This window comes from Corythoichthys intestinalis, chromosome 17 (genome assembly GCF_030265065.1).
Source record: "Corythoichthys intestinalis isolate RoL2023-P3 chromosome 17, ASM3026506v1, whole genome shotgun sequence".
Lineage (NCBI taxonomy): Eukaryota > Metazoa > Chordata > Actinopteri > Syngnathiformes > Syngnathidae > Corythoichthys > Corythoichthys intestinalis.
Genome location: NC_080411.1, coordinates 17,090,167 through 17,116,674, shown reverse-complemented (window position 1 = coordinate 17,116,674; position 26,508 = coordinate 17,090,167). Strand labels below are relative to the sequence as shown.

Below are 26,508 nucleotides of genomic sequence, written 5' to 3'. Positions count from 1 at the left end.
TACGATGCAGGCGATTTACTACACGCACAATACAAAAATGTCACACATTGTGAACACATGACAGAAACTAAGTCGCATTTTCGCCTCTTTGTTGTCTCATCAGAAGAAAACTGGCAAACTGACTTTTCTCGTTATGTTTTAGTCTCCTGAGACACGTTCGTAGCTCGTCATCGTCATGAAAACAATGGTTCGTCGACAAAATATTTTCGTTATTGTCATCGTTGACAAAAACAATGGTTTTTCAATATGTCAATTATTGTCAATTAGTCACACTATGACCATTGTAACTAGGGTTGTTCCAATCATGTTTTTTTGCTCCCGATCCGATCCCGATCGTTTTAGTTTGAGTATCTGCCGATCCCGATATTTCCCGATCCGATTGCTTTTTTTTTTGCTCCCGATTCAATTCCAATCATTCCCGATAATTTTTCCCGATCATATACATTTTGGCAATGCATTAAGAAAAGAATAAAATTCGGACGAATATATACATTCAACATACAGTACATAAGTACTGTATTTGTTTATTATTACAATAAATCCTCAAGATGGCATTTACATTATTAACATTCTTTCTGTGAGAGGGATCCACGGATAGAAAGACTTGACTTTGTATATTGTGACTAAATATTGCCATCTAGTGTATTTGTTGAGCTTTCAGTAAACTGTAGCCATTTAGCTGTTCTGCCCAAATGCATGATGGGAAGTGCAACCATGACTGTGCGTAGTGGCACCAATTGATATATCTTCTCTGCGTTGGGAAATAACATAGGGTGTAAAGAATAAGATCAGCTACTACCTTGCTTCCCCACATTGCTTTCCCACGATATTTCTAATTGTTGAGAGAGGGATTTTAAGGCTTTAGCCAATTAAAAAAAGGCTCCAAAGATTGCCAAAATTCACTCTAGTCATTTTACACTGCCTTTTAGCTCTATATATAGGTAAATCGGCGCCATTGTAGATTGAACGCGACAATGCGTGAGTGGGTCGTGCAGCGCATGCGTTAATTGCGTTAAATATTTTAACGTGATTAATTTAAAAAAAAAATTAATTACTGCCGATAACGCGATAAATTTGATAGCCCTACTTTAAGCCTAAACTGAAGACTCTGGATGAGTGTAAGACATTTTGTCTGTAATGTTACATACAATTAGAAAACGATTTAATTAAAAAATGTATGAATATTTAAAAAAGGCATGTTCGATATTTTTTTGCCGAATCCGATACTTTGAAAATGACGTGATCGGTGCCGATCGATCGGGACATCTTTAATTGCAACCTTTACATTCATTTTTTAAAATCCTCACAAGGCACTCATCTAACTCAGTGGCTGCCAGTGACGGCGCTAGACGTTCGGTCCATTTTTTTGGGGGGGGGCGGGGGGTGAATGAACGTTTCAGTACCATTGACGCCAATATTTATCCAATCCATTTTGACTGAGATCAGTAAGGGTGTCCTATCGCTCGTCAGTGGCACCCATTGAGTTCATCTAAGGAGTTGTTGTATGGTGAATGTCAAATAACGTTTCCTTTCCAAAGAGGGTCTGCACACTTATGCAATTACGTTATGTTATCGTGTATATTGTTACATTTGAAGGGTGTGTAGACTTTTTTACATCCGCTTTTTTTCCTGCCCGGATCGGTCGCTCTGAAAAGGTTCAGCCGAGTGGGCTCCGCCTCCCGAGCGCTCGCCGTCCAAAGACGTTTCACCGTTCTCTTCATCCGTCTCGTCTCCTTGGGACTCCCCGGAAAACCCCTTTCAAGCTCCCCGTCCGCAGCCCGTCCGTGCCCACAGTGCCCCCGTGGCGCCGCCGCCTGAACCGGCAGACGACGGCATTTCCCGCCCTTCCCGCTCCCAGAGCCGGTGGACGGCCTTCGGGGAGGACGCGGCACCAGGTCGCCACCCCCCGGCGAGGACGGCGTCCGGGAGAAGCGCTCGCTTCCTGTCGGACGACTCGGCCGACGCGTACGGGAAAGCGTCGGAGGGGTTTTCCGATTGTTTCTTCGGGTTGAGCGACGTGGCCACGCAAATATTTCCGGGTAATGCTTGAGTTTGTGTTTGCAATGCATGCGGAAACCCCATTTTGGTTTGGTTAGGTTCGGTTATTCCTGTGTGTTTTATTTATTTGAATTTAATTGCCTGTTTTATTTGGTAGGATCTGTTTTCTGTTTGATTACTTGCCTATTTCTCTGTATTTTTTATTTATTTATTTATTTTTCAATCTTGGTTTGTGTTTTCGCATTCACTGCCTGTTTTGTTTATAGTTGTGTATTTTATATTTATATCTCATGATTGCTACCCGTTTTATTGATTGTATGTGATTGATGGACATTATTTTTTGCCTGTAGTGCTTGTTTGCTTTTAGTGTTAAAAATGACTGCACTAATATTATTTTGAATGTAAAAAATTCATTTGACAAACAAAGCTGGCTGTTTTTTTTTTTTTTTTCACAATTTCCAAGTTATTCCACCCAAAACAATGCAATAAATCAGGGAATGCCCTATTGTTTTTTCCTTAGCAATTCTGTTGATGATCATGTCTATCTCACTAGTGCTGCGCTAGCTTTTACATGTTGACAGAATGACAGAACGGTCACACGGCAACAATAGAAATCCTATTGATAGCATGCTAGCAGTTCATCGTGGGTGTGACATCCTCATCTGGAGACTTTTTTGGAATGGGCAGGGCTTAAGGCAGCTGAGAAAGGAGGATTAATTAGGATCTAAATTCATTATTAAGCTTTTTCTGTGACTTTTTATGTATGGATTTGTGCCCAAGATATTCTCTGCTATCATTTTAAAGTCACTTGTTTTAGCATTCCATAGCACCCTTAAAGCCCCCAATTTTGAGTTCCACCAATCTATTTTCAAAACACCTGTTGCTCCTTTGGTATAGTTTAAAATGTTAGTTCAGTGTTTGTTTTTTAACCATAGTTTTCACCAATATTTTAAACTTGTCTGTCTTTATTTTAATATTTTATATGTGGAAGTCAAAATTCAACAATTGTATGTCAACGTATTTATTGACTCACAGCCTGTTTTTGTATATCTGTCATTTTTTTTATTTCTTGTGTCCTATTTTCTCTTGTGCCTGTTTTTTTTTTTTGTTAGCTGCCTGATTGCCTTTGTTTTGTGTGATATTTGTATTATTTGTTTTTCTTGATTAGTATTCAGGTATTTGTGGAATTCCCGGTTTTTGTGTTGCACCCATTTGAGATTTTTGTTTTATGCCTGAATGGTTTTGAACCCATGTACTTTATTTGTTGTTCCATACGTGGTGTTCACCAGCATGTTTTGCTCTCGCCTTCCTCAGGCCCCAACCGTCCGACGACCCCTCTGGCGGCGGGCGCGCTGGTGCCGCCGCCCCGTCCCTCCTCCAGGCCCAAGCTTCCCACGGGCAAACTGAGTGGCATCAACGAGATCGTGAGTAGGAAAGAAACGGTCAAATAGCCCATTTGAGTTTGACGCTGACATCACTATCCATGTTTTTTTTTTTTTTTTTTTTTTTTTTTTGCAGGCAAGACCCTTTAGTCCGCCCAAAGCGCCCGGCGCCAGCCCTCCCCCTGCTGCGCCTCTTGCCCGTGCCGAGAGCTCTTCGTCCCTGTCGTCAAATGCTTCGCTCAGCGCCGCTAACACGCCGACCGTAGGTAAGGACCATTGCGCTTTCCTTCCTTTGTCCAGTACCTCCCTTTCTTCTTCTTTTCCTTTTCTGTCCACGTTCCTCCTTTCCGTCCCAGGCCCCGCTCACCTTTTTCCCGATCACTTCTCCTGTTGTGCGCCAGAAGTTTTCTCATCTTCTTCATTCTTCCCTTTCAGTCTAAGTGAGTTTCCCTATTCCAAACCTCTTCCGCACACTACATCCAATACTTTAGCTCCACCCAAATTTGAGGAATATTTAGGCCATGGGTGTCAAAGTCATTTGGTTCGCGGGCCACATTTTTAACAATTAGATTTAGAGTGGGCCGGGCTAGTTTGTGTTTGGTCAAATAAGTTAAACTCCCTGTCTGCCATTGACGGCGCTTGATTTCAGTGGCACTGGAAAATGAGCATTCCAGTTTAAGTGAATTGGACGTCTATCGTTGTCAATGGCAGGCAATGAGTAAATTTTGCTTCACTTCCTTGTCATTGTAAGATACTTTCGTGTCACTTCCTGTAAATTTTGGATCAATCCACTTCATTTTTAAGGGAATTCCAAGTCACATGCTGTTGATTTGGCGTCAATTCATGATGGTTTTGAGCCATTTTTGGGTCACTCCCTGTAAATTTTGGCTCATTTCATTTTTGGCGGCATTTCCAGGCAGCTTCCTGTTGATTTGGGGGGATTTTCAGTTTACTTCCTTTTGGTTTTGGGACATTTTTGGGTCACTTTAAATTTTAGATCGTTTTTTGGCCACTTCAAGGCTGCTTCCTGTTGATTTCGGGGCATTTCCAGTTGACTTCCTGTTGGTTTTGGGACGTTTTTGGGTCATTCCCGATAAATTTTGGATCCTTTAATTTTTGGGGGAATTTCCAGACTGCTTCCTTTTGATTTTGGGGCATTTCCAGGTGACTTGCTGATGATTTGGCGTTACTTCCTGTTTATTTTGAGCTGTTTCTTGGGTCACTCCCTGTACAACTGGATCATTTGATTTTTGGGGACTTTTGCATGTTGCTTCCTGTTAATTTTGGGGCATTTCCAGGTGAATTCCTGTTGGTTTTGGGACTTTTTTCTGTCACTTCCTGTAAATTTTGGATCATTATATTTCATTTTTTCGCCATTTCCAGGGTGCTTCCAGCTGATTTTGTAGCATTTTCAGGTCACTTGCTGTTGATTTGGTGTTGCTTTCTGTTGTGTTTTGGGGCATTTTTGGGTCTCATTTACTCATCATCCATTTTGACAGGGAGAATGTAACTGAAGACATGAAAGTAAGCGAAGTGCAGTATTGGTCACTAAAATCACAAATCTGCAGTTTTCAATATAAAAAAAGCGTGATTTGGTATGCACATTATGAATGAGCTACAACAGGCCGGATTGGCCCCCCTGGCGGGCCCAACCTTTGACACACCTGATTCAGTCGATGGAAAATTGTTTGTAGTGTGTATTTGTTTGTTCCTCCATCCTCACATTTGTGTCCTCCTCCTTGGGAGTAAAGAAGACGACATGTTTGTCTCCAAGCTGCCGACCTTTGAGAGGCGCTGTGAAACGCCAGCAGGTATCAGTCCGGGGAGGACGCTCCTCCGAAATCTAATAGCGTCTTTTTATTGTACGCTGCTTGATTTTGTGCATAGTTGCCTGCTCTCATTTATTTGTGTGACTCTAACCGCTGACTTGTTTGCATCCCGATGTGCTAGGCCCAAATGTCATTTTATTAGCAAAGAATACTTCCTTCTGATGCCAAATGCTTCCACTAACATGAAGTTGTAAACAGCATGGAGCTAACTTGTGTTTTAAGATTGTAGCTGACTAATGTGATAATAGTCCATTAATGATTATGTCACAGATGGTTGTTAACCCTTTATAGGGCAAGTGTCGATTTTTGGTCATTTAATAAACTAAATATACGTTAACATTGCATTTCTGGCCATGCAGGCCACAGTACTAACATTTGGAATTAGAGTTGTCCAATATTATCGGGTAGCCGATAAAAGCATCTTTAAATGATAATCAGGGTATCGGTTTTTCATTATCGGATTTTGGCTAATATGCATATTACCTTCAAAGTGAATAGTAGAAGCCTTCTGCCTTTGTATAAGGGCTGGTCACAGATTAGCACGTTAGCTATGCTAATTGACCATTAGATATCTCCAAACTAAGATACTTGGGATTTGTTATGTGAACAGACCATTTGCATTCATAGTGCAAAAATTAAATTACAATACAATGCCAATAAATGATTGAAAAATAATAAATTACAAACTCATTACATATAACTACTGTGTTACCAGAAAGAAATAGTCATTAAGAAAACTAGAAAAGTAATAAAATAGAAAAATCTGTGGAAAAACCCTGCAAAATGCATGGGAATTGTCATTGGTCCAATGATTGCCTGCCTGTATTTGTAATGCTTTGGTTGCCGTTTAGTGGCTCCTTAGTGGTAACTACTCTAAATGTGATTTAATTGTGAATACTGTATTTCCTTTTATTTATTGATGGACATTTTGGCTCATTTCAATTTATACTATTCACATGGGACATTCATTCTCTAAAATTTCAGTTGAAGTTGTTCTCACAGAATGCTTTTTTTATTTGGAAAACAATGAATTTGTGACAATTATCATTATTAAAGCATCCAGTGGGGCATCACAATACAACTAGCAATAACACGTTAAGTGAACGACAGCATATTTCAGAATCGTTTTTATATCGGTATTGGCTTTTCAGAGTTGGATAATATCGGTATGTCAGTTAAAAACTCATTATCGGACAACTCTATTTGAAATATAACCCAATATGTGATATCCACATATGCGGATGCCAAGTTCCAATTATGATGATATACATTATTTTTTAAATTACTATTATTGATAATTGTTTTTAATGAATAAATAATATAATAAATAAAGAAAAACTGTATTGAAAACAAAAATAAAAACAAACACTCTTGTCATGGGATAACACTTTATTTGAACTCGGTGTCATAAGACACTGACACATCACACTGTCGTGAACATGAATGAATGCTTATGACTAATGCCATTAAGTGTCCTAACCAGTGTCATTTTTAAGGGGGGTGTTACAGGGGCAATTTCCCCCTCTCTAATTTGAATGGCACCTGAAGTGCCCCGGTTCCCATTTCTTTACAAAGCATGGCTATCGATAATGTTGTTTCTACAGTATGGCGTATTGCCTTGTTGACCAAAACAAATACTGAACAAAGATTGCAGCGACACTTGGCCCCTTGTGTGGCCCCCTGTTTCAAAAAAATCCTAGAACCGGCACTGGTCCTAACCCTAAAACAGTTCGTTTACTCAGATTCCAACCCAAAGACATTTGGAAAAAAATCTCAATATTGCATCAAAACTGACATTATTCACCAAATGACACTCAATGACATCTATAATAAGCCCTCATTCATATTCAAGACAAGGTGTCATGTCATCAGTATGACAGTCTTATGACACCAAGTTCAATGAGTGCCTTATAAAGGGTTAGACACAGTATAGCAGCAAAGCACTGAAAACACTTACATGAAACCAAAGTTTCATCATTGACGACAATAGTCGTCCAATCCAATTCAAATGGATTATCCTATTAGGTTTTCTAAAAGCCAAGGGGACAAAAAGAAAAATCAAGTGAAATCTTTTGCCTGCTCTTGTTTTTGTCATCGAGGGGCATCACGTGGTCCAAGCCCTGTCACGCTGGCGTCCCAGGATGCTTTGCCCATCGCCGTGGCCTTCACCGAGTCTGTCAACGCCTACTTCAAAGGCTCCGATCCAAACAAGTGAGTCATGCAGAAGTCTCCTTTTCGTTAGGCTTAAGTGCTAAATCTCCCAATTTCGTGACAATATGACACGATTTTTAGGATAAAGATATCATATTTGCTGATATTACAAAGTCTCCCACGATTTCATTCGATCCATTTAAAATGATACTATGTACACTCTTAACTAGGGATGTGATAAAATATTGAAATGGTGATATATCCTGATGCTTTCTATCCCAAAAGGTTATCGATATGCTCCTGCCCTAAAAATTGATATATTGTTTTAAAAAGGTGTCACTGTTTTTAAAAGATACTGTAAATAAATAAAAAGGAACCAACAAGTTGCTAGCAAAATCTTCCACTTGAATAGTGTCTCTGTTAACTCGATGGCTGTCATTGACTACGCTAGATGCCCAATCCATTTATATTGGCCAATGAATGTTCGTTCATTCGAAGCCAGAGCATTCGCAGACCGCCTTTCCTATTTTCGCGGAATTTACAGCTCACTTTCTGTTCATTTTACGGCATTTACAGCACACTTCCTGTTGGGTTTGAGTCACTGCCTATTCATTCGCGGGTAACTTCTTGTTCTGTAATCCAAAATCAACTGTAAGTGACCCAGAAATGCCCCGAAATCAACAGAAAAGTGAATAAAAATCAACCGAAAATGACCTGAAATGCCTCAAAATGAAACTCATTGGTTGCCATTGGACGCTATAGATGTCAGCCACCGTCCCAGTTCAAATGAATTCGACGTCTCCTCGTGATAAACTCAATTCATTTCACAGCAAAAGGATGAAAAGAATGATTTCCTGTATCGATAATTGTTGTATTGCCATATCATGAGATCATTATGGCCTCGTATTGCAAATCGTATTGTATCTTGAGGCAACCAGGGCTTCGCACCCCTACTCTTAACAGTTTAAATTCACCAAATAGAAAACATCAAACATTTTTGACACGTCTGTCAAATGTAGCGTTGAACCCCGAAAATGTTCTAAAAAGGCATCGACATTCATCTTGTTGTTCTTAAATAAACGTATTTGTCTGACTATAATCCACTACTTTTTCTTGTCATTTATTTGACAAACAAGATTCTTAATTTCTCATTTAAAAAAAATGTTTTCAGTAAGTCTTAATTGTTTGCAAAGCAAACATCACTCAAAAGCTAATTAAGATTTCAGCCAAGTTTTACTTTATCTCTACGTCCACCCGCCCCCCATTTTACTGCTTATATTTTCACCTTTTTTTTTTTCTTTCAACCATGAGCGGGCCTTAACCCCATTATTCCCTTCATTCCTTCATCTATCCCCCAACCAGACGGAATGCCGAGATGATGCGTTTGGTGCACATGTGAGGTGTTTTATTGGCTAACAGCTGTTAAATTGAAGTGGAAGGCAACCTATTTAGCGTAGGCTTAGTCAGCGGAACATTTCACAAGCAATACAAGCTCCGGCAGCCACCCTTAATATTTGGAAATTGGAGCTGAACGAAAGAGAAGGTGTTTACACTGTAGCTATACTCTGGCTTTAATGTACTCAGACAGGACGACACCGGCATATAAGGCGGGGGTGTACAAATTTTTGTCTGATGCAGGGCAGCTTTCACAAAAATCAATTAACTTTAATTTTTCAGCTTTAAAAAAGCAATATATGTGGGGAATGCTTTGCAAATCCACTTGATCTGCATGCCGCAAAGCTCACAGTTTTCAATTTACTTACACCGTGCCATATTGGAAAAATTCCAATAATTCACACGACACTGCTGCACGACATGGTTTCGTCCCTAATGTTCATGATTGCACCAATAACACAGTTTTTTTTTTTTTTTTTTTTTTTGACAAAAAATGCTCCATTAATTTCCAATGGCAAAAATATTTAAAATTTTAAAAATGGTATATTGTCTTCTGGGCTGAGGAGCATTTTTGTCAAGGAAGTGCATCATTGGCTGTCGCCGAGTTAAACTGCATTGCTCTCTAGGGCCTGGCATGAATACCTCATCGTTTTCACACAGAATTGCAACATCGTTCAAATGGAGACCGAACCAGGACCGAACTACTGTATATAAATGCAAATATGAAATTTGTTGTATTCTTGGCGTGTCACCATGTAAACAGCCCCCCAGACTTCCCCCAAAGCCAAAATAAAAGTACCCTAAAGTACAGAAAGTGACTCTAAAATGCTCCAAAATTAATTTATCCAGAAATGGCATTTTCTAGTGTTTACGTTTACGTTTACTAGTCTGTTTCTTATGTAGCAAAGTATGCGTTGTGGTAGTTCTCAATCTTTTGCGGCCATTGAAATGGATTGAACGGATTGTCTAAATTGACTGGCAAGCTGTCAAGGCTTATTTTCAACTAATGCCCTTTTGTCCATTGTTGTAATTGTGTGCGTGAATGCTTTTTTTGTCTACGATTGGCGCGTGTTTCTCCAGGTGCATCGTGAAGATCACTGGCGACATGATGCTGTCCTTTCCCTCGGGCATTATCAAAGTGTTCACGGGCAACCCCTCGCCCGCCGTGCTCACTTTCAAGTTGAAGAAGACAGGCCGGCTCGAGCAGATCCTCCCCAACCAGCAGCTTCTCTTCAGGTAAGGCTAGCAATCATCCGGGGAGGAACTGAATTGATCTGAATCCATTCTGTCCAGGAAAATACTTTTCAGCAGATGGTAACTGATCATTAAATTCATATACAGTGGGGTGAACAAGTATTTGATACACTGCCAATGGGTTTTCCCATTGGCAGTGTATCAAATACTTGTTCTCCCCACTGTACAACAACAATTTTGATGGGCGATTACTCATTTATAGACATTGTTGACATAAAAAAAAAAAAATCCTCTTTTTTTGTGACTATTAAAAGATAACAATGTCTTCGGCTCCATTCACGCTATAGGGCATGACGCCCAATTTGGTTTTTTTGTAAATTCTGATATTTTTTATCTGCTTAAATGTCCTCGTTTGCATGTTGCTGCAAACAAAATGAAGCTAACTTAAATCTTGTTCAGACTGGCAGCCAAAGTCCGATTTTTAGCCCATCCAGATTGAAACCGGATAGCTCTTTTGTAGTCTGAACAGTCACAAAGTAAATAAATCAGATTCAAGACTGATTGAAACCACATACGGGAGATAGTTTCATGACCGATATGGACAAGCTTCTCAGTCTGAACAGCTCAGATGGAAGTTGACTGTCCTGAAGTCACTCTATGCTGGATGACGCTTTAGCTGCCATAGCAACCTGTCAGGTGTGTCAATAATGTGGCCCAGTCTGGACAAGCCCAGATCTGTTTGGACACTTGCTAAAAATAGTGTGAACAAGTCAGCCGTAAAAATCAGATTAGAGGAGGAATCAGACTTTACAGTATTTATATATTCCATTTTTATTCTTCCTTAGTTCTTGATTTGATTGATTTTTTTTTTTTTTTTTATTGTTAAAAAAAAAAAAAAAAAAAAAACTAATATGAAAAAAACATTGACTTTATTATTGGAAATATTTAAAAACAAAGAAAATCATATAATTTATATTTAAATTCATACATTTTTCAAATAAAATAAAAAGTACCGTAAAAAAAGTTTTCTTATTTAGTAGTTTCTGTAGTTCGCAATGTGTGAAGCCTCCCGGGTGCCAGGGGAGAAAAAATATTTGTCATTGCTATTCTGTATCCACAGTTCAGTAATCTGTGGGTACTGTTTTGTAATCTGTACCCAGAGATGACTAAACTGTAACTATAGTTTAATAATCTGCAGTGTTTTTCATAACTGTGTTAGTATAACGGTGTTACTAATGGCGTTATTTTGTCAGTAGTGAGTAATCAAATTAATTACTTTTCCCATCTTTGCAACGCCATTGCCGTTAATAAGGATGTGAAGGCTCCCGTTACTACAATTTGGTTGAATGATGCGAGAGACACGGAGAGAGCAGAGCAGGGGGGGGGGGGGTGGGAGTTGTGATGCCGTTGCAAACGCAATGCTTGTGGCTCGAAGTGTTAGCACAGCATTCACGTTCTCGCTAGCATTAGCATTTAGCTTGGCGAGCGTCATGTTTAACGCTCGGGAAGCTTTTTTACATACATTTCGTGGTGTTCAGGTGGGTACAGGCAATTGAAAATAATGGACTGTTTTCCGGTTCAGTATGCACAAATGTAAAAAGGGTGACCTATGTTTTTTTGGAATAAAAAAAAGATAGCTCAATTTAATCAGTTAGCATAATATATAATATATAGTTAACATAAACATATTTGATGTGAAAGACGTTATATAATGGATCATGTAATAACGTGTCGAACATGAAAAGTAACGTCCGTAACTTTGCCGAGTAACTAATTACTCTTACATTGAGGTAACTGAGTTACTCACTCAATTACGTTTTGGGAGAAGTAATTTGTAACTGTAATTAATTAGTTGTTTTTTTTAAGTAAGATTAACAACACTGGTAATCTGCATCCACAGATTACTAAACGGTACCCACAGATTTGTAAATTGTGGGTACAGATTAACAATGTAAAATAATTTTTTTCTACCCTGGCACCTAAGAGGCCCCGTACATTAAAGACTACAGAAATCTTTTTTGATAAATGGATGAATTTACATATCAGTTACGTTTTTCTTTGTTTTTAAATATTTTAAATACCGTATTGACCCGAATATAAAACGGCCCTGATTATAAGACGACCCCCTCTTTTTCAAGACTCAAGTTTGAAAAAAGACTTTTTGAACACCAAATGAATTTTTATACAGAAAATAATTACGGTACAACTGAAACAAATGATTATAACAATATATTTGAGAGAAAAAGCATGTTATTTTGCCTCTTTCAAATCTTAATATCTTAACATTTAAATATGTAAACTAAAGTGCAATCACATTCGTAAATGAATGGCTTCTGGTTTTTGAAATGTAAATAAACCAATCTTTTGTGATAAAACAACAAAATTGCAATAACTGCATTAACCATCCAAGTGAAGTATAACTGTAACTGTAGTCTTGAAACAAATCTGAATAAGGAAAAACATTGCAATAAAATAATGCAAACTGGTTAAACTTGAGAGTAGCTGAGATCAGTCAAGACAGAACATCGCTTCAATGATATCTGGCGCCATCTAGCGTCATTAATGGGTGTAACGTCTAGACCGTGAATGTAAGACGACCCCCACTTTTTCAGTCTTATTTCAATGCAAAAAACACTGTCTTATATTCGGGCCAATACGGTAATAACGAAAATGTTTTTCATATTAATGTTTTTTTTTAGATTAAAAAAAAATGACAAATCAAGAAATGAGTAATAAAAAATGCAGTAAGTAAATACTGTAACATCTGTTTAGTAATCCGTAACCACAGTTTAGCAATGACGGAAACGGTAGTCACCCATTTGATCTGGCGGGGACTTTAAATGTCGACGGTCCAAGCTAGCAGCTGCACATGGCCTGTGGGTACAGATTACTAAACTGTGGGTATAGATGACTAAACTGTGGCCACAGATTAGCTATGAAAAATGTTTTTTCTTCCTTGGCACCACGGGGGCTCTGTATCATTGAAAGCAGACTAATTATTTTAGTCATGAATGAAAAGTTAACATTTGCAAACTTGAAAAACAAAATCCAATTTTTCTCAGTGCATAGTATTGGTTGGCATGCAGATATAAAACTAACATGTCAAGCCCAGAGTAATATAACAGAATTTAAACTATATATAATTAGTCGACTCATCACTGAAACATTATTGATCGAAACTGCTCTTAATGATAGTGATTTTTAAAAAATTCCGTATCACTCACTCCTTCGGTAAAGGAGAGCTCCTCCATTGTATTTGAGTCATTCTCTCCCTACTTTCACCTTCACTGAACTAATCGAATCAACGAGAATCCATGATTTAGTAGCTGGTAGGACACAATGGGAGCTTGACACACAAAGCCCAGATGTGAGGGAGGAATGAATAATTGAGCGGACGATTATTCCTCTTATGCGTGCGGTGTCTTCCGACTCATGCAGCGATCCGTCCCAGAGCAACTCGGAGTCCAAAGACTTCTGGTTCAACATGCAAGCGCTGACCGCCTACCTCAGGAAATCCGCCGAGCAGAACCCCGCCGCCTCCTACTACAACGTTGACATCCTCAAGTATCAGGTGAGTAGGCGGCGAAAGCTCGGATCTCGTCTTTGCAATTGGCATAACGCGGGGGTGTCAAACTTATTTTAGTTTGCAGGCCACATTTATGGCTTTTCGATCTTAAATGGGCGGGACTAGTTTATTTTTGGCCAAATAAATTAACTCACTGGCTGCCATAGACATCCAATCCATTAAGACTGGGAGTCCCAGTCAAAATGGATTGGATGTCGAGCACCGTCAATGGCACTTGAAGATGAGCATCCACAGACAGTCCTCCAAGTCCAAATGAATTGGACATTTATCGTCGTCAATGGCAGTCAATTAATTCATTTTGTTTCACTTCCTTGGAATGGATACTTGGAGGTCTTACTTCCTGTAAATATTGGATCGTTTCATTTTGGGGGGGCATTTTGTTGAGATAATTATCGGGGTTACCAGGCTGGTTCCTGTAGATTTTGGGATATTTCCTGTTGATTTGGTGGCTCTTCCTGTTGGTTTCTGGTTGACTTCCTTGTCAACTCATTGGTTGCCATTGACGGTGCAAGCCGTCCAATCCATTTTGACCGGTGTGGGCGAATGAATGAAACTGCGGACACGGAAGTGAGCCAATTCCACACTCTCGATTACACAAATCTACAGTTTTACGTCACCAATTTCAAAATAAGAGCATGTGATTTTGCATGTACAGTATGAAAGAGCTACAACGAACAACCCCGGGTGCCTTATCGGAACCCCTGGCGGGTTGCTTCTACATTTGACACCCCTGACCTCACCGTGTGGGTTGCGTTCAGGTGCAGTCGGACGGCATCCGCTCCACGCCGCTCAACCTAGCCGTGTATTGGAAGTGCACGCCGGGCTCCACTGACCTGCGCGTGGACTATCGCTACAACCCCGACTCCATGGCAGTGCCGGGGCCGCTGGGAAACGTTCAGATCCTAGTGCCTGTGGACGGCGGTGTCACCGGCATGCAGTCGCTGCCCGACGCCCTCTGGTGGGAAGATAAAGCTTGATTGCGTTAACTCGTTGGCCGCCAATTAGAGGCCGACCGATATAGGATTTTCAAATGCCGATACAGATATTTTTAAAAAGTTTCAACCGTTTGCCTATACCCAAATCCGATTTTGTAAGCCGATATTTGAGGCAGATATACTTTTTTTTTTTTTTTTTTTTTTTTTTTTTTTACAAGCAGGTATATTATAAAGGCAATTTTTTAAAAGAATGTTTCAACAGCTTCAAATTTAAAATGATGACCTGAGACTTAAAGGAATAATTCAGTCTAGTGCTATCAAACCAACGAACGCAGCACTTAAGAGCTTTAAAATATTTTGAGATGTAAACAAGTGAGTGTTTAAGAGGATGTTCGCCATGCTAAAGCTAATGCTACAAGTTACATTTAGAGTGAAAGGATCACTCAATAAACACCTTAAAAGGCTAAAGCAACATTGCATATTCTCTCATGCAAAATAAAAAATAATATATAATTTACAATACTTATGAAACAGGCAAGCCTGATGCTTTCTGTAGCAGCCTTTCTTAAAGCTGTTGCGTGGTCCTTCCGGGATCCTACCGTCAGCCAGCGCTGGCCACAATTGGCACACAGAATATTGTTAATCAGCCGACGTTGGTAAAAAGTCCAAATATTAGCTAGTGACAAACTATGTTAGATTAAAAACAGAAGAGTGAACAGAGCCATGTGATTGGCTGGCTGTCATCGTCAACGGTAGGGAAAGAGTTAAAGGTCTCAAAGTTATGGCCGAGAGCCAGATCCGGCCCGCTGCATCCTTTTAAGTGGCCCGGGAAAGTAAATCATGTGCGTCGACTTCATGTTTCGTATTAAAATAAAAATTTAATGACATTTCTATACTCATAAAATTTTTAATATTTCATATTAGGGTTTCTTTCCCCTTTTTTAATTTAAAAAAATAAGCATACAAATGTGTAAATGAATAAAACTAAAATGATAACTAAATATTTAAAAACAAAAATAAAACAATATTTACTGTTATTATTTTTTAAATGAGACAAGATTAACATAGAATATTTACTGGTTTCCCCCCATTGACCTTTTTGATGATTTTTTTTTGTCCTTCCAGGAACGCGGAACAGAATAAATGTCTTTGGAGGTTGAGCGACGTTTCGGAAAAGTCTGAAAACCAAGGTGACGTCACGAAATCGGCCGTATCGAAAATCATTTTTTCCTCTTTAGGGAAAAAAATACAGATCAAAAGCTTTGTCACGTGTTTTTAATAAGAAACACACAACTCCTAATTTTTTTGTTTGTTTGTTTAGGCTCCGGTTCTCTGCGGGCCAAGTTCGAGGTGTCCAACGGCCCATCCAACCCGTCCACGCTGGCGGTCCAATTCATGAACGAGAGCACTACGCTGTCCGGTGTGGACATGGAGCTGCAGGGCAGCGGCTACAGGTTGTCGCTTAGCAAGAAGAGGTTCGCCACAGGTAACCACACTCAAACAAATTCGCTACTTCGCGCTTCAAAATGTACGCCCTAAATCCATTGCAGATTTTTTTCACTTTAAAAAGAAAAAAAAAAAACACTATTAAAAATGTTGATATATGTACAGGGGTGCACATAAGTGGTCCGCATGCGCGCATGCGTACCGGACATAGACAAACGCGCTGGCCCTCAACGGCTTCAATACGCTTTTGCGTACCAATGGCTGACAACTGTATTTGCGGCGGACACGAGAAAATCACTTTCTCTCGGCCCCACTGAGTAATTATTTCCGTGATCCCCCACCCCCGTCAAAAGACAGACAGACGACAGAGACATCAACGGAGCTACCGAAAAAAAGGACTTTTGCTAAAAAGTGGCTGCAGGAGGTACCATGGCTTGAAGCAAATGATGCTCGCACGGAAACGTGGTGCAACATTTGCCGTGAGAATCCCAATGTCACTAATAAGAGCAGCGCATTTTATGTAGAGTCAAAGAATTTTAGCCATCCAAACTTTGAAAAGCACGAAAAAAACAGAGCATGTGGCAATTAAGCAAACTGTCGATGTCAGATAGGACCCCACTCGCCCTATGGACAAGTGGCGGAATAAAGTTATTGTAGAACAGCGCCATGCGCTGACAAACGTGTTTTTGCTCGCATTTCACAAAGCTAAACATGCACGTTCAATGAGCTCGTATGAGGAGGACATCCCATTTTTACAAAGGCTTGGAGTTAATGTGAGAGCCGCATATGAATGCCCTTTATTTTGAATTGGTGCTTTTATGTTTATTTCTTTACATTTCCCCTCAAAGTAATGGCAATTTTGTTGTGCCAGTTGATGTTAATCAAGCGTTAATTGTTTATATAATTAATTAAAGGTAATTGGCTCTAAGTAAAGCTTGTCATAATTTTATCGCATCAAGCGGGTCGGCTCTCAAGCTTAATGAGGACCAAGTGACATCTCCAGGTCCTCCTCTGAGAACCTGGGCAAAAAAATTATGTGAACCCCTGTATATGTATGTATACATGTACAGATTGTGGTTTTCTTATATGTACATATATATATCACTTATATCATAATCATTACATTTGCATTGCTTTAAGGTTTTTTTTTTTTTTTTTTTTTTTTTTTTTTTTACACTTTTGGGGAAAAAAAGGAACAAAACATTTCTTATATGTAGGGCTGCAGCTATCGATTATTTAAGTAATCAATTAATCTATCGATCAGTTAGTTCAAATAATCAAGTCATCGGATTACGAACATTTAATGCGTTGCAGAATATGTTTTAGGATATGTAAAACAAGTGTTTATGCTTGCAGTGATATTTATTTTTGCTTGTTAAGATTACACTTTCAAAAAAGCATTAAATGCGAATACAAAATAATATTCCTCCAAGCTGTGAAGAATTTCAATTTTATTTCACAAGAGCAATAAATGCATTTAAAAATGTATTAAAATACCTGAGCTTAGCTTCAAACGGTATAAAAAAAATAAAGAGGATTTGAATACAACAAAAGAACAATTGGCTAACTTGCATAGCAAAAGTCCCCTTTCTTGATTACTATAAAATGCTAACTACTTTATTATTATTGTTGCTTTTTACAGTGCTCTAAACAAATCGTTCAAACACATATTCCTACAGAAAAAACTGCTAAATATATCTCTAAACTAAACTACGAATGCATAAACAAATTACTCAAACAAAATCTTACCTTACATTGGTCTTAACAGGGAGCAGCTGGATTCAGCCATGTTAGATGAGTTATGTCATATTCACTGTTGCCATTAGAGGGCAGTATATCCACCCAAATTAATAAAACTAAATGCAAACACTTTCAAAACAAATCATTACAATGCCATTCTAATTAAACGAATCCTCGAAGCAGCAAAATTTAATTCGAAGCACTTTTCTAATCAAATTAATGGACATTTTAATGGACGTAAACGATTAATTGTTTTAGCACTACTTACTATATATCTCTTTCTAATGCTGTTAAATCTGTATAAGTACAGTGAACATAAAATATATATTAATGGACGTGAACGATTAATCGTTTTAGCACTACTTACTATATATCTCTTTCTAATGCTGTTAAATCTGAATAAGTACAGTGAACATAAAATATATATGTCGTTCTCAAAAAAATAGCATATTGTGTTAAAGTTCATTATTTTCTGTAATGTACTGATAAATATTAGATTTTCATATATTTTAGATTCATTACACACAACTGAAGTAGTTCAAGCCTTTTATTGTTTTAATATTGATGATCATAGCAAAAAAGTCAAGAAAAAAAAAATCCCCATCTCAAAAAATTAGCATATCATGAAAAGGTACTCTAAAGACGCTCCTAACCTAATCATCTGAATCAACGAATTAACTCAAAACACCTGCGTAAGATTCCTGAGGCTTTTAAAAACTCCCAGCCTGGTTCTTTTTCCAAAACCGCAATCATGGGCAAGACTGCCGACCTGACTGCTATCCAGAAGGCGATCATTGACACCCTCAAGCAACAGGCTAAGACACAGAAAGAAATTTTTGAGTGAATAGGCTGTTCTCAGAGTGCTGTATCAAGGCACCTCAGTGGGAAGTCTGTGGGAAGAAAAAAGTGTGTCAGGAAACGCTGCACAACCAGAAGAGGTGACGGCACCCTGAGAAAGATTGTGGAGAAGGGCCGATTCCAGACCTTGGGGTACCTGCAGAGACAGTGGACTGAGTCTGGAGTAGAAACATCCAGAGCCACCGTGCACAGGAGTGTGCTGGAAATGGGCTACAGGTGCCGCATTCCACAGGTCAAGCCGCTTTAGAACCTGAAACAGCGGCAGAAGCGCCTGACCTGGGCTACAGAGAAGCAGCACTGGACTGTTACTCAGTGGTCCAAAGTACTTTTTTCAGATGAAAGCAAATTTTGCATGTCATTCGGAAATCAAGCTGCCAGAGTTTGGAGGAAGACTGGGGAGAAGGAAATGCCAAAATGCCTGAAGTCCAGTGTCAAGTACCCACAGTCAGTGATGGTCTGAGGTGCCATGTCAGCTGCTGGAGTTGGTCGACTGTGTTTTATCAAGGGCAGGATGAATGCAGCTAGCTATCAGGAGATTTTTGAGCATTTCACACTTCCATCTGCTAAAAAGCTAAATGGAGATGAAGATTTCCTTTTTCAGCACGACCTGGCACTTGCTCACGGTGCCAAAACCATCGGTAAACGGTTTACTGACCATGGCATTACTGTGCTCACTTGGCCTGCCAACTCTCCTGACCTGAACCCCATAAAGAATCTGGGGGATATTGTGAAGAGGAAGTTGAGAGACACCAGACCCAACACTGTGGATGAACTTAAGGCCACTATCGAAGCATCCTGGGACTCCATAACACCTCAGCAGTGCCACAGGCTGATTCCCTCCATGGCACGCCGCATTGAAGCAGTCATTTCTGCAAAAGGATTCCCGACCAAGTATTGAGTGCATAGCTGATATAATTAATTGAAGGTTGACTTTTTTTGTATTAAAAAACACTTTTTTGTATTGGTCTGATGAAATATGCTAATTTTTTGAGATAGGGATTTTTATTTTTTCTTGATTTTTTTTTGCCAAAATCATTATTAAAACAATGAAAGGCTTGAACTACTTCAGTTGTGTGTAATGAACCTAAAGTATATGAAAGTCTAATGTTTATCAGTACATTACAGAAAATAATGAACTTTATCACAATATGCAAATTTTTTTTAGAAGGACCAATATATATATATACTGTACATACATATACTGTATATATACATTTATACAGTGCCTTGCAAAAGTATTCGGCCCCCTTGAACCTTGCAACCTTTCGCCACATTTCAGGCTTCAAACATAAAGATATAAAATTTTAATTTTTTGTCAAGAATCAACAAGTGGGACACAATCGTGAAGTGGAACAAAATTAATTGGATAATTTAAACTTTTTTAACAAATAAAAAACTGAAAAGTGGGGCGTGCAATATTATTCGACCCCCTTGCGTTAATACTTTGTAGCGCCACGTTTTGCTCCAATTACAGCTGCAAGTCGCTTGGGGTATGTTTCTATCAGTTTTGCACATCGAGAGACTGACATTCTTGCCCATTCTTCCTTGCAAAACAGCTCGAGCTCAGTGAGGTTGGATGGAGAGTGTTTGTGAACAGCAGTCTTCAGCTCTTTCCACAGATTCTTGATTGGATTCAGGTCTGGACTTTGACTTGGCCATTCTAACACCTGGATACGTTTATTTTTGAACCATTCCATTGTAGATTTGGCTTTATGTTTTGGATCATTGTCCTGTTGGAAGATAAATCTCGGTCCCAGTCTCAGGTCCTGTGCAGATACCAACAGGTTTTCTTCCAGAATGTTCCTGTATTTGGCTGCATCCATCTTCCTGTCAATTTTAACCATCTTCCCTGTCCCTGCTGAAGAAAAGCAGGCCCAAACCATGATGCTGCCACCACCATGTTTGACAGTGGGGATGGTGTGTTCAGGGTGTTGCTTTTACGCCAAACATATCGTTTTGCATTGTGGCCAAAAAGTTCAATTTTGGTTTCATCTGACCAGAGCACCTTCTTCCACATGTTTGGTGTGTCTCCCAGGTGGCTTGTGGCAAACTTTAAACGAGACTTTTTATGGATATCTTTGAGAAATGGCTTTCTTCTTGCCACTCTTCCATAAAGGCCAGATTTGTGCAGTGTACGACTGATTGTTGTCCTATGGACAGACTCTCCCACCTCAGCTGTAGATCTCTGCAGTTCATCCAGAGTGATCATGAGCCTCTTGGCTGCATCTCTGATCAGTTTTCTCCTTGTTTGAGAAGAAAGTTTGGAAGGACGGCCGGGTCTTGGTAGATTTGCAGTGGTCTGATGCTCCTTCCATTTCAATATGATGGCTTGCACAGTGCTCCTTGAGATGTTTAAAGCTTGGGAAATCTTTTTGTATCCAAATCCGGCTTTAAACTTCTCCACAACAGTATCTCGGACCTGCCTGGTGTGTTCCTCGGTTTTCATAATGCTCTCTGCACTTTAAACAGAACCCTGAGACTATCACAGAGCAGGTGCATTTATACGGAGACTTGATTACACACAGGTGGATTCTATTTATCATCATCGGTCATTTAGGACAACATTGGATCATTCAGAGATCCTCACTGAACTTCTGGAGTGAGTTTGCTGCACTGAAAGTAAAGGGGCCGAATAATATTGCACGCCCCACTTTTCAGTTTTTTATTTGTTAAAAAAGTTTAAATTATCCAATAAATGTTGTTCCACTTCACGATTGTGTCCCACTTGTTGTTGATTCTTGACAAAAAAATTAAATTTCATATCTTTATGTTTGAAGCCTGAAATGTGGCGAAAGGTTGCAAGATTCAAGGGGGCCGAATACTTTTGCAAGGCACTGTATATATTTATAAAGTTTTTAAATGTACAGTAAGTAAAGTCCACCTCATCTTGCCGGATTTTCGAGCGCCGCGGGGGGATGTCCCAATAACCATGAAAAAGATGAATCACTGTATATCTCATTAAAGCTACGGAAGAGCACTTTACAGATATTTTATCAGTAAGTCCTCATGTGATGATGCAATTAGCTGTCTCGTCAGTCACAGCATGGAAAACACAACTGCCATATTAGAACCCAATTTATTTATATTGTATTTGTTTTGCTATGTGTAATTGTATCAGCAGTATTTATGAAGGATTCAGCCTAAGTTTTTGGGCTGTGGAACGAATTCATCGAAATATAATGTATTCTCATGGGAAAATCCCGCTGGACATACGACCGTTTCGACTTGCAAAACAGGCGCTGGAAAGAATTAAATTCGTATGTAGAAGTACAACTGGATTTTGAGCGTGTCGTCATATGTCGAGACAAATGACAAGTCAAATTTTACATCTGATGTCAAAAGGGTCGTATGTCAATGCGATCGTATGTCGAGGTACCACTGTATTTCCTCATGGGAGCCCAAAACAGATGATATTTTCCCAACTTTTCTTTTTTTCCTCAGGTCGCTACATGGCCGACTGCTGAGACTGTGCCCAGAAAAACATCGAAATTGCCTTATCTCGCTTTAAAGAAAAGTCGCCCGGACCGGCCCAAACCGGACCCGACCCCCTGCCGCTGGCGGGAATCACTACAATACAGCAGCACTGAGTACTGAACACTGTTTAATGGAGAAATAAAAGCAACGTAAAGGTGAGCTTTGGGGACATGTGTAGCGAACGACGCCTTAATTAAGGACCTCGTCAGTGTATATTTGAAATCAAAAAAAGAGGAAGAAAAAAAAAACCACATGCACTAACATTATCTACAGGCTCTTTTTTCCCCCTACCGTTATTCCGCACACTGTGTGATATTAACAGCAAAAAAAATCATTTTGTTATACTTTGATTGTGGATGGCGTGCAATTGAAGGAAGAGTCGTTCTCATAAGCACAAAAAAAAGAAAGAAAAACAGGACCTCAGTGCCTCCTCAAAACGTTTTTAAAACACACGTTCGGGTTTCAGGGCTTTTTTTTCTGTCCATGTCCTTTTTTAAATGTTTTTTAAAATGACTGTAAAAGCGTTGCGATGCTTTAAAAATGTTCCAAATTAACTCGTAGCCTTTCAACAAAACTTGAAAATGTGTGTTTTTCGTACAACATTTTGCCAAGAAACAAAAAAAAAAAACGTGCCTGAACGATGTTGTTAGGATGCCGAAGGGAAGACGCGGAAGCTTTTTTGTCTTAAAATGGACGCCTCGTGGTGTGATTTGAAGATTTTGGAGAGGTAACTTTTGTCCGATTTGGACAAAAAAAAGAATAAATCCAATCGCCCGATATTTTCAAACGCCACGTTTAGCAAGCTGGTTCTTGCTTGCCCAGAACGACAAAAAAAAAAAAAAAAAACGGGGGGAAAAAAAGACATTCTATTTACGAGCCTTCATCTCTGGTCACTTTGTTCTTGATGTGTTTGTATTTAACGTTTTTTTGTTTGTTTGTTTTTTAAGCAAATTTGTGTAAGTGATTCTCATAATTTGTACATTTCTTTTTTTTCTTTTTTTTTTTTTTTTAAGTATCAGCCACTTTCTTTTGTCTCTACGTAATGAATTCTCACTGTGCCTGTATTAAATGTGGTAATATATGAAATATATATACAAATATAAGAAACGACTACTTCAAGAGGGCTTGGTGTCTTTTTTTTTTCAAGTTGCTTCTTTGTTCATTTTATATAGTCGTAGCAATTTCGGAACTTTAGCGGCAAAAACATGCACTCCAAAGGTGTATTTCACCCCCCCAAATATTTTTAAATTCACCCCCCCCCAAAAGATTTTTAAAATCATTTTCCCAACGAAAACTCCTTGAGTTGTTGACAGCAATAGACGTCCAATCTAAATTAACTGGAAATATCTGAGAATATGGTAAATAACTGATTTTTTAATCTGTATCAAACAATACTTTCTACAGAAAATTAGTAAATCCTACAAGCTTTTTTCCCCCTTTTGTAAAGTATCAGATTTTTTCAGACTGTGATAGACGTTCAAACTTAAATAGGATGGGCCCCCAGAAGACAAAAGACACACAAAAAAATTCCAAAAAAGCATATGGGAAGGTGGCCATTTTGTTGCAAAGACACCTAGTTTGGTTCCATTTTAACATTTTATGAGGTCTTCTTTAAGTTTAGAAAATTCAGCCCCAGAAACCCGGTTAACTGAGCAGCCTAAAATTTGACAGACATTTCCGTCATGAGGAGACCCACAAAAAAGTCTCAGAAGCCATATTGGGAAAAACAAAGGAAGGTTGCTATTTTGGTGCAAAGCAGCCTTGTTTGGGTCAGTTTTACCATTTTCAAGGAACTTGAAAGTTAAGAAAATTTAGCCCCCAGAAACTCGCTTATTTTATTAAGATAAAATTTGGCAGACATTTCCGTCACGAGGAGACCCACAAAAACGTCTCAAGAAGCCATGTCGTGAAAGACACGGGAAGGCGGCCATTTTGGTGGAAAGAAGCCTGTTTGGGTCAATTTGACGATGCAATGGGGTCTTGAAGTTTAGAAAATTCAGCCCCAGAAACCTGGTTAACTGAGCAGCATGAAATTTGACAGACATTTCAGTCATGAGGAGTCCCACAAAAAAGTCTCAAGAAGCCATATTGGGAAAAACACAGGAAGGCGGCTATTTTGGTGCAAAGCAGTCTTGTTTGGGTCAGTTTTACCATTTTCAAGGAACTTGGAAGTTAAGAAAAGTCATCCCCAGAAACACGCTTAAATTATTAAGATGAAATTTGGCAGACATTTCCGTCTTGAAGAGACCCACAAAAAAGTCTCAAGAAGCTATGGCGTGAAAGGCACGGGAAGGCGGCCATTTTGTTGGACCGAAGCCTGTTTGGGTAAATTTGATATAAATATGGGTCTTCATGAATTCAGCCAAATAAACCTGATTAACTGAGCAGCATGAAATTTGATAGACATTTCCGTCAGGAGGAGACCAACCGAAAAAAGTCTCAAGAAGCCATGTCATGAAAGACACTGGAAGGTGGCATTTTGGTGGAAAGAAGCCTGTTTGGGTCAATTTGACAATTTTACTGAAGTTTAGAAAATTCGGCCCCATAAACCTGGTTAACTGAGCAGCATGAAATTTGACACATTTCCGTCATGAGGAGACCCACGAAAAAGTCTCAAAAATCTATATTGAGAAAGACACAAGAAGGTGGCCATTTTGGTGCAAAGCAATTAATTTGACTATATTTTAACAAGTATCAGCCACTTTCTTTTGTCTCCACGTAATGAATTCACACTGTGCCTGTATTAAATTTGGTAATATGCTAGTATACAACTATAAGAATGACTACTTCAAGAAGGCTTGGTGTCATTGGAGTACACATTCACGGCTATTGACGGCAATAGACGTCCAAGCTAAATTGACTGGAAACATCTGAGAATATATCAAATAACAGCAGAAGGGTTTCGCCTGTATCAAACAATACTTTCTACAAAAAATTATTGAAATCATACAAGCTTTAATAAAGGCTTCAGTTTTCTTAAAAAAAAATCAACAAAAATAAAAGTCGTACCAATTTCCCTCATAAAAAAATATATCACTTTTTTCATGAAACATTCCTTTTTCGTTGAAAATAAACTAATTCCATTATTCGTATAGTTTTGAAAAGTATAAGATTTTCCCTTGATTTATCTTTCATCTAAAATATATTTTTTCCAAATGTGATTTTCAGTAGTGTTGGACCGATACCGATACTAGTATCGAAATGAGGTACCAATACTGCACTAAAATGCAGGTATTTGTTTTAGCGCGTACTAAGAAAGAATGCATCAATTCTGTGCAGTGTTGCCAACTCCCCAGTAAAGAAAGTAGTCATTGGCTGTCCTAAAAGTCGCTAGATTACATCATCATCCAATTTGCATAATTGTACATTTGCATGTACAGTAATGGCCACTGAAGGAGAGAGGAATAACGTCGTAGGAGAACCAAAAGTGATAAAAAAAAACCCATCCTAAATATGTTAAGAACTACAAATGAACTTTTTAAAAACATTGCTAAACGAAATGACCAGAAATACAATACATTCAGTACAACAGGGAAAAAAAAGGTCACTTGTCGCTTGTTGCTTTTGACAAAAAAAAAAAATGTCGCCAAGAGACTTTGAAAAGTCACCAGATTTAGTGAGAAAGTCACAAAGTTGGCAACACTGATGCTGCGCAAAATGTATACTTCGATATATCCTGTCCAAACACCGGTTGTCCTCCCCAAGATGGCCGCTGATTACACCCCACCTCCGAAGAGGAAAACTAAGAAGAAGACAATGAAGGAGGAAAGAAAGAAGAACGCATTAAAGGTAGAAAAAAATAGGTGTTCAATATTTTTTGTAAGATGGTAAATGGTGAGTCAAGTCCTGTAGTGTTGAGTATTTATTTTGCTCATTTAGCAATCACATTTTTTCTTATTTAAAAGCCAATACTTCAATTGATGGATAACATTACATCTCAAACAGTAATATCAGCCAGTGTTGTATGTTTTATGAATACACATTGACATCTAGAAAGATACTAGCTTTGTTACAAAGTGGCAAAAGGCTAGCGAACTTGTGTAGTATCCAAGCAAAAGTGATTAGCTTATGAGCTAAGCTAACGTACTAATGTGGTACCATGGCATTGACTGCACTCACAAAGTTCGTATTAGTCTTTTTTTCTTCTTTCTGACCAAGACAAAATGGTAAAGCTGACTTTTAGTGGTCCCTGTACCCCTGAACACTACGCTGACTTTTAGTGGTCCCTGAACACTAGCCCTTTACCCTTACACTAACCTTAACTAAAAAGCCTACTTGCATTAAGGGTTTTTAGTTACTGTATGTTTAGTGAAGGGAAAAGGTAAGAGAATAATGGTTTAGGGCTCTGTGAAGTAGGGTTTTTAGTTAAGGTTAGTGTAAGGGTAAATGGCTAGTGTTTAGGGACCACTAAAAGTCAGCTTTACCAACATGATAGCAATTATTTTACATCCAAGTGAGTATGCAGTCACTTCGTATTTTTATCTTTTTATCTTTTTTTTTTTTTTTTTTTTTTACAAAAA

General features: G+C 38.8%; 1 protein-coding gene across 4 annotated transcripts in view; it reads left to right on the top strand.

The window, feature by feature from the left end:
* The window catches only part of fcho2 (FCH and mu domain containing endocytic adaptor 2), an 84,360-nt gene extending 61,152 nt beyond the window's left edge, over positions 1 to 23,208 (top strand). Inside the window, exons 18-28 of one of the 4 annotated variants that reach the window (XM_057818410.1) lie at positions 3,313 to 3,422; positions 3,517 to 3,646; positions 3,737 to 3,820; positions 5,132 to 5,191; positions 7,309 to 7,420; positions 9,836 to 9,991; positions 13,388 to 13,520; positions 14,294 to 14,493; positions 15,596 to 15,660; positions 15,792 to 15,956; positions 21,956 to 23,207. In XM_057818410.1, the coding sequence (XP_057674393.1) occupies positions 3,313 to 3,422; positions 3,517 to 3,646; positions 3,737 to 3,820; positions 5,132 to 5,191; positions 7,309 to 7,420; positions 9,836 to 9,991; positions 13,388 to 13,520; positions 14,294 to 14,493; positions 15,596 to 15,660; positions 15,792 to 15,956; positions 21,956 to 21,978 (1,238 nt within the window). In that variant the 3' untranslated portion in view covers positions 21,979 to 23,207. Of the gene's footprint in view, positions 1 to 3,312; positions 3,423 to 3,516; positions 3,821 to 5,131; positions 5,192 to 7,308; positions 7,421 to 9,835; positions 9,992 to 13,387; positions 13,521 to 14,293; positions 14,494 to 15,595; positions 15,661 to 15,791; positions 15,957 to 21,955 lie in introns of all 4 variants that reach the window. The other 3 variants (XM_057818409.1, XM_057818412.1, XM_057818413.1) reach the window with 3 other exon arrangements.
* The last annotated feature ends 3,300 nt before the right edge of the window (positions 23,209 to 26,508 follow it).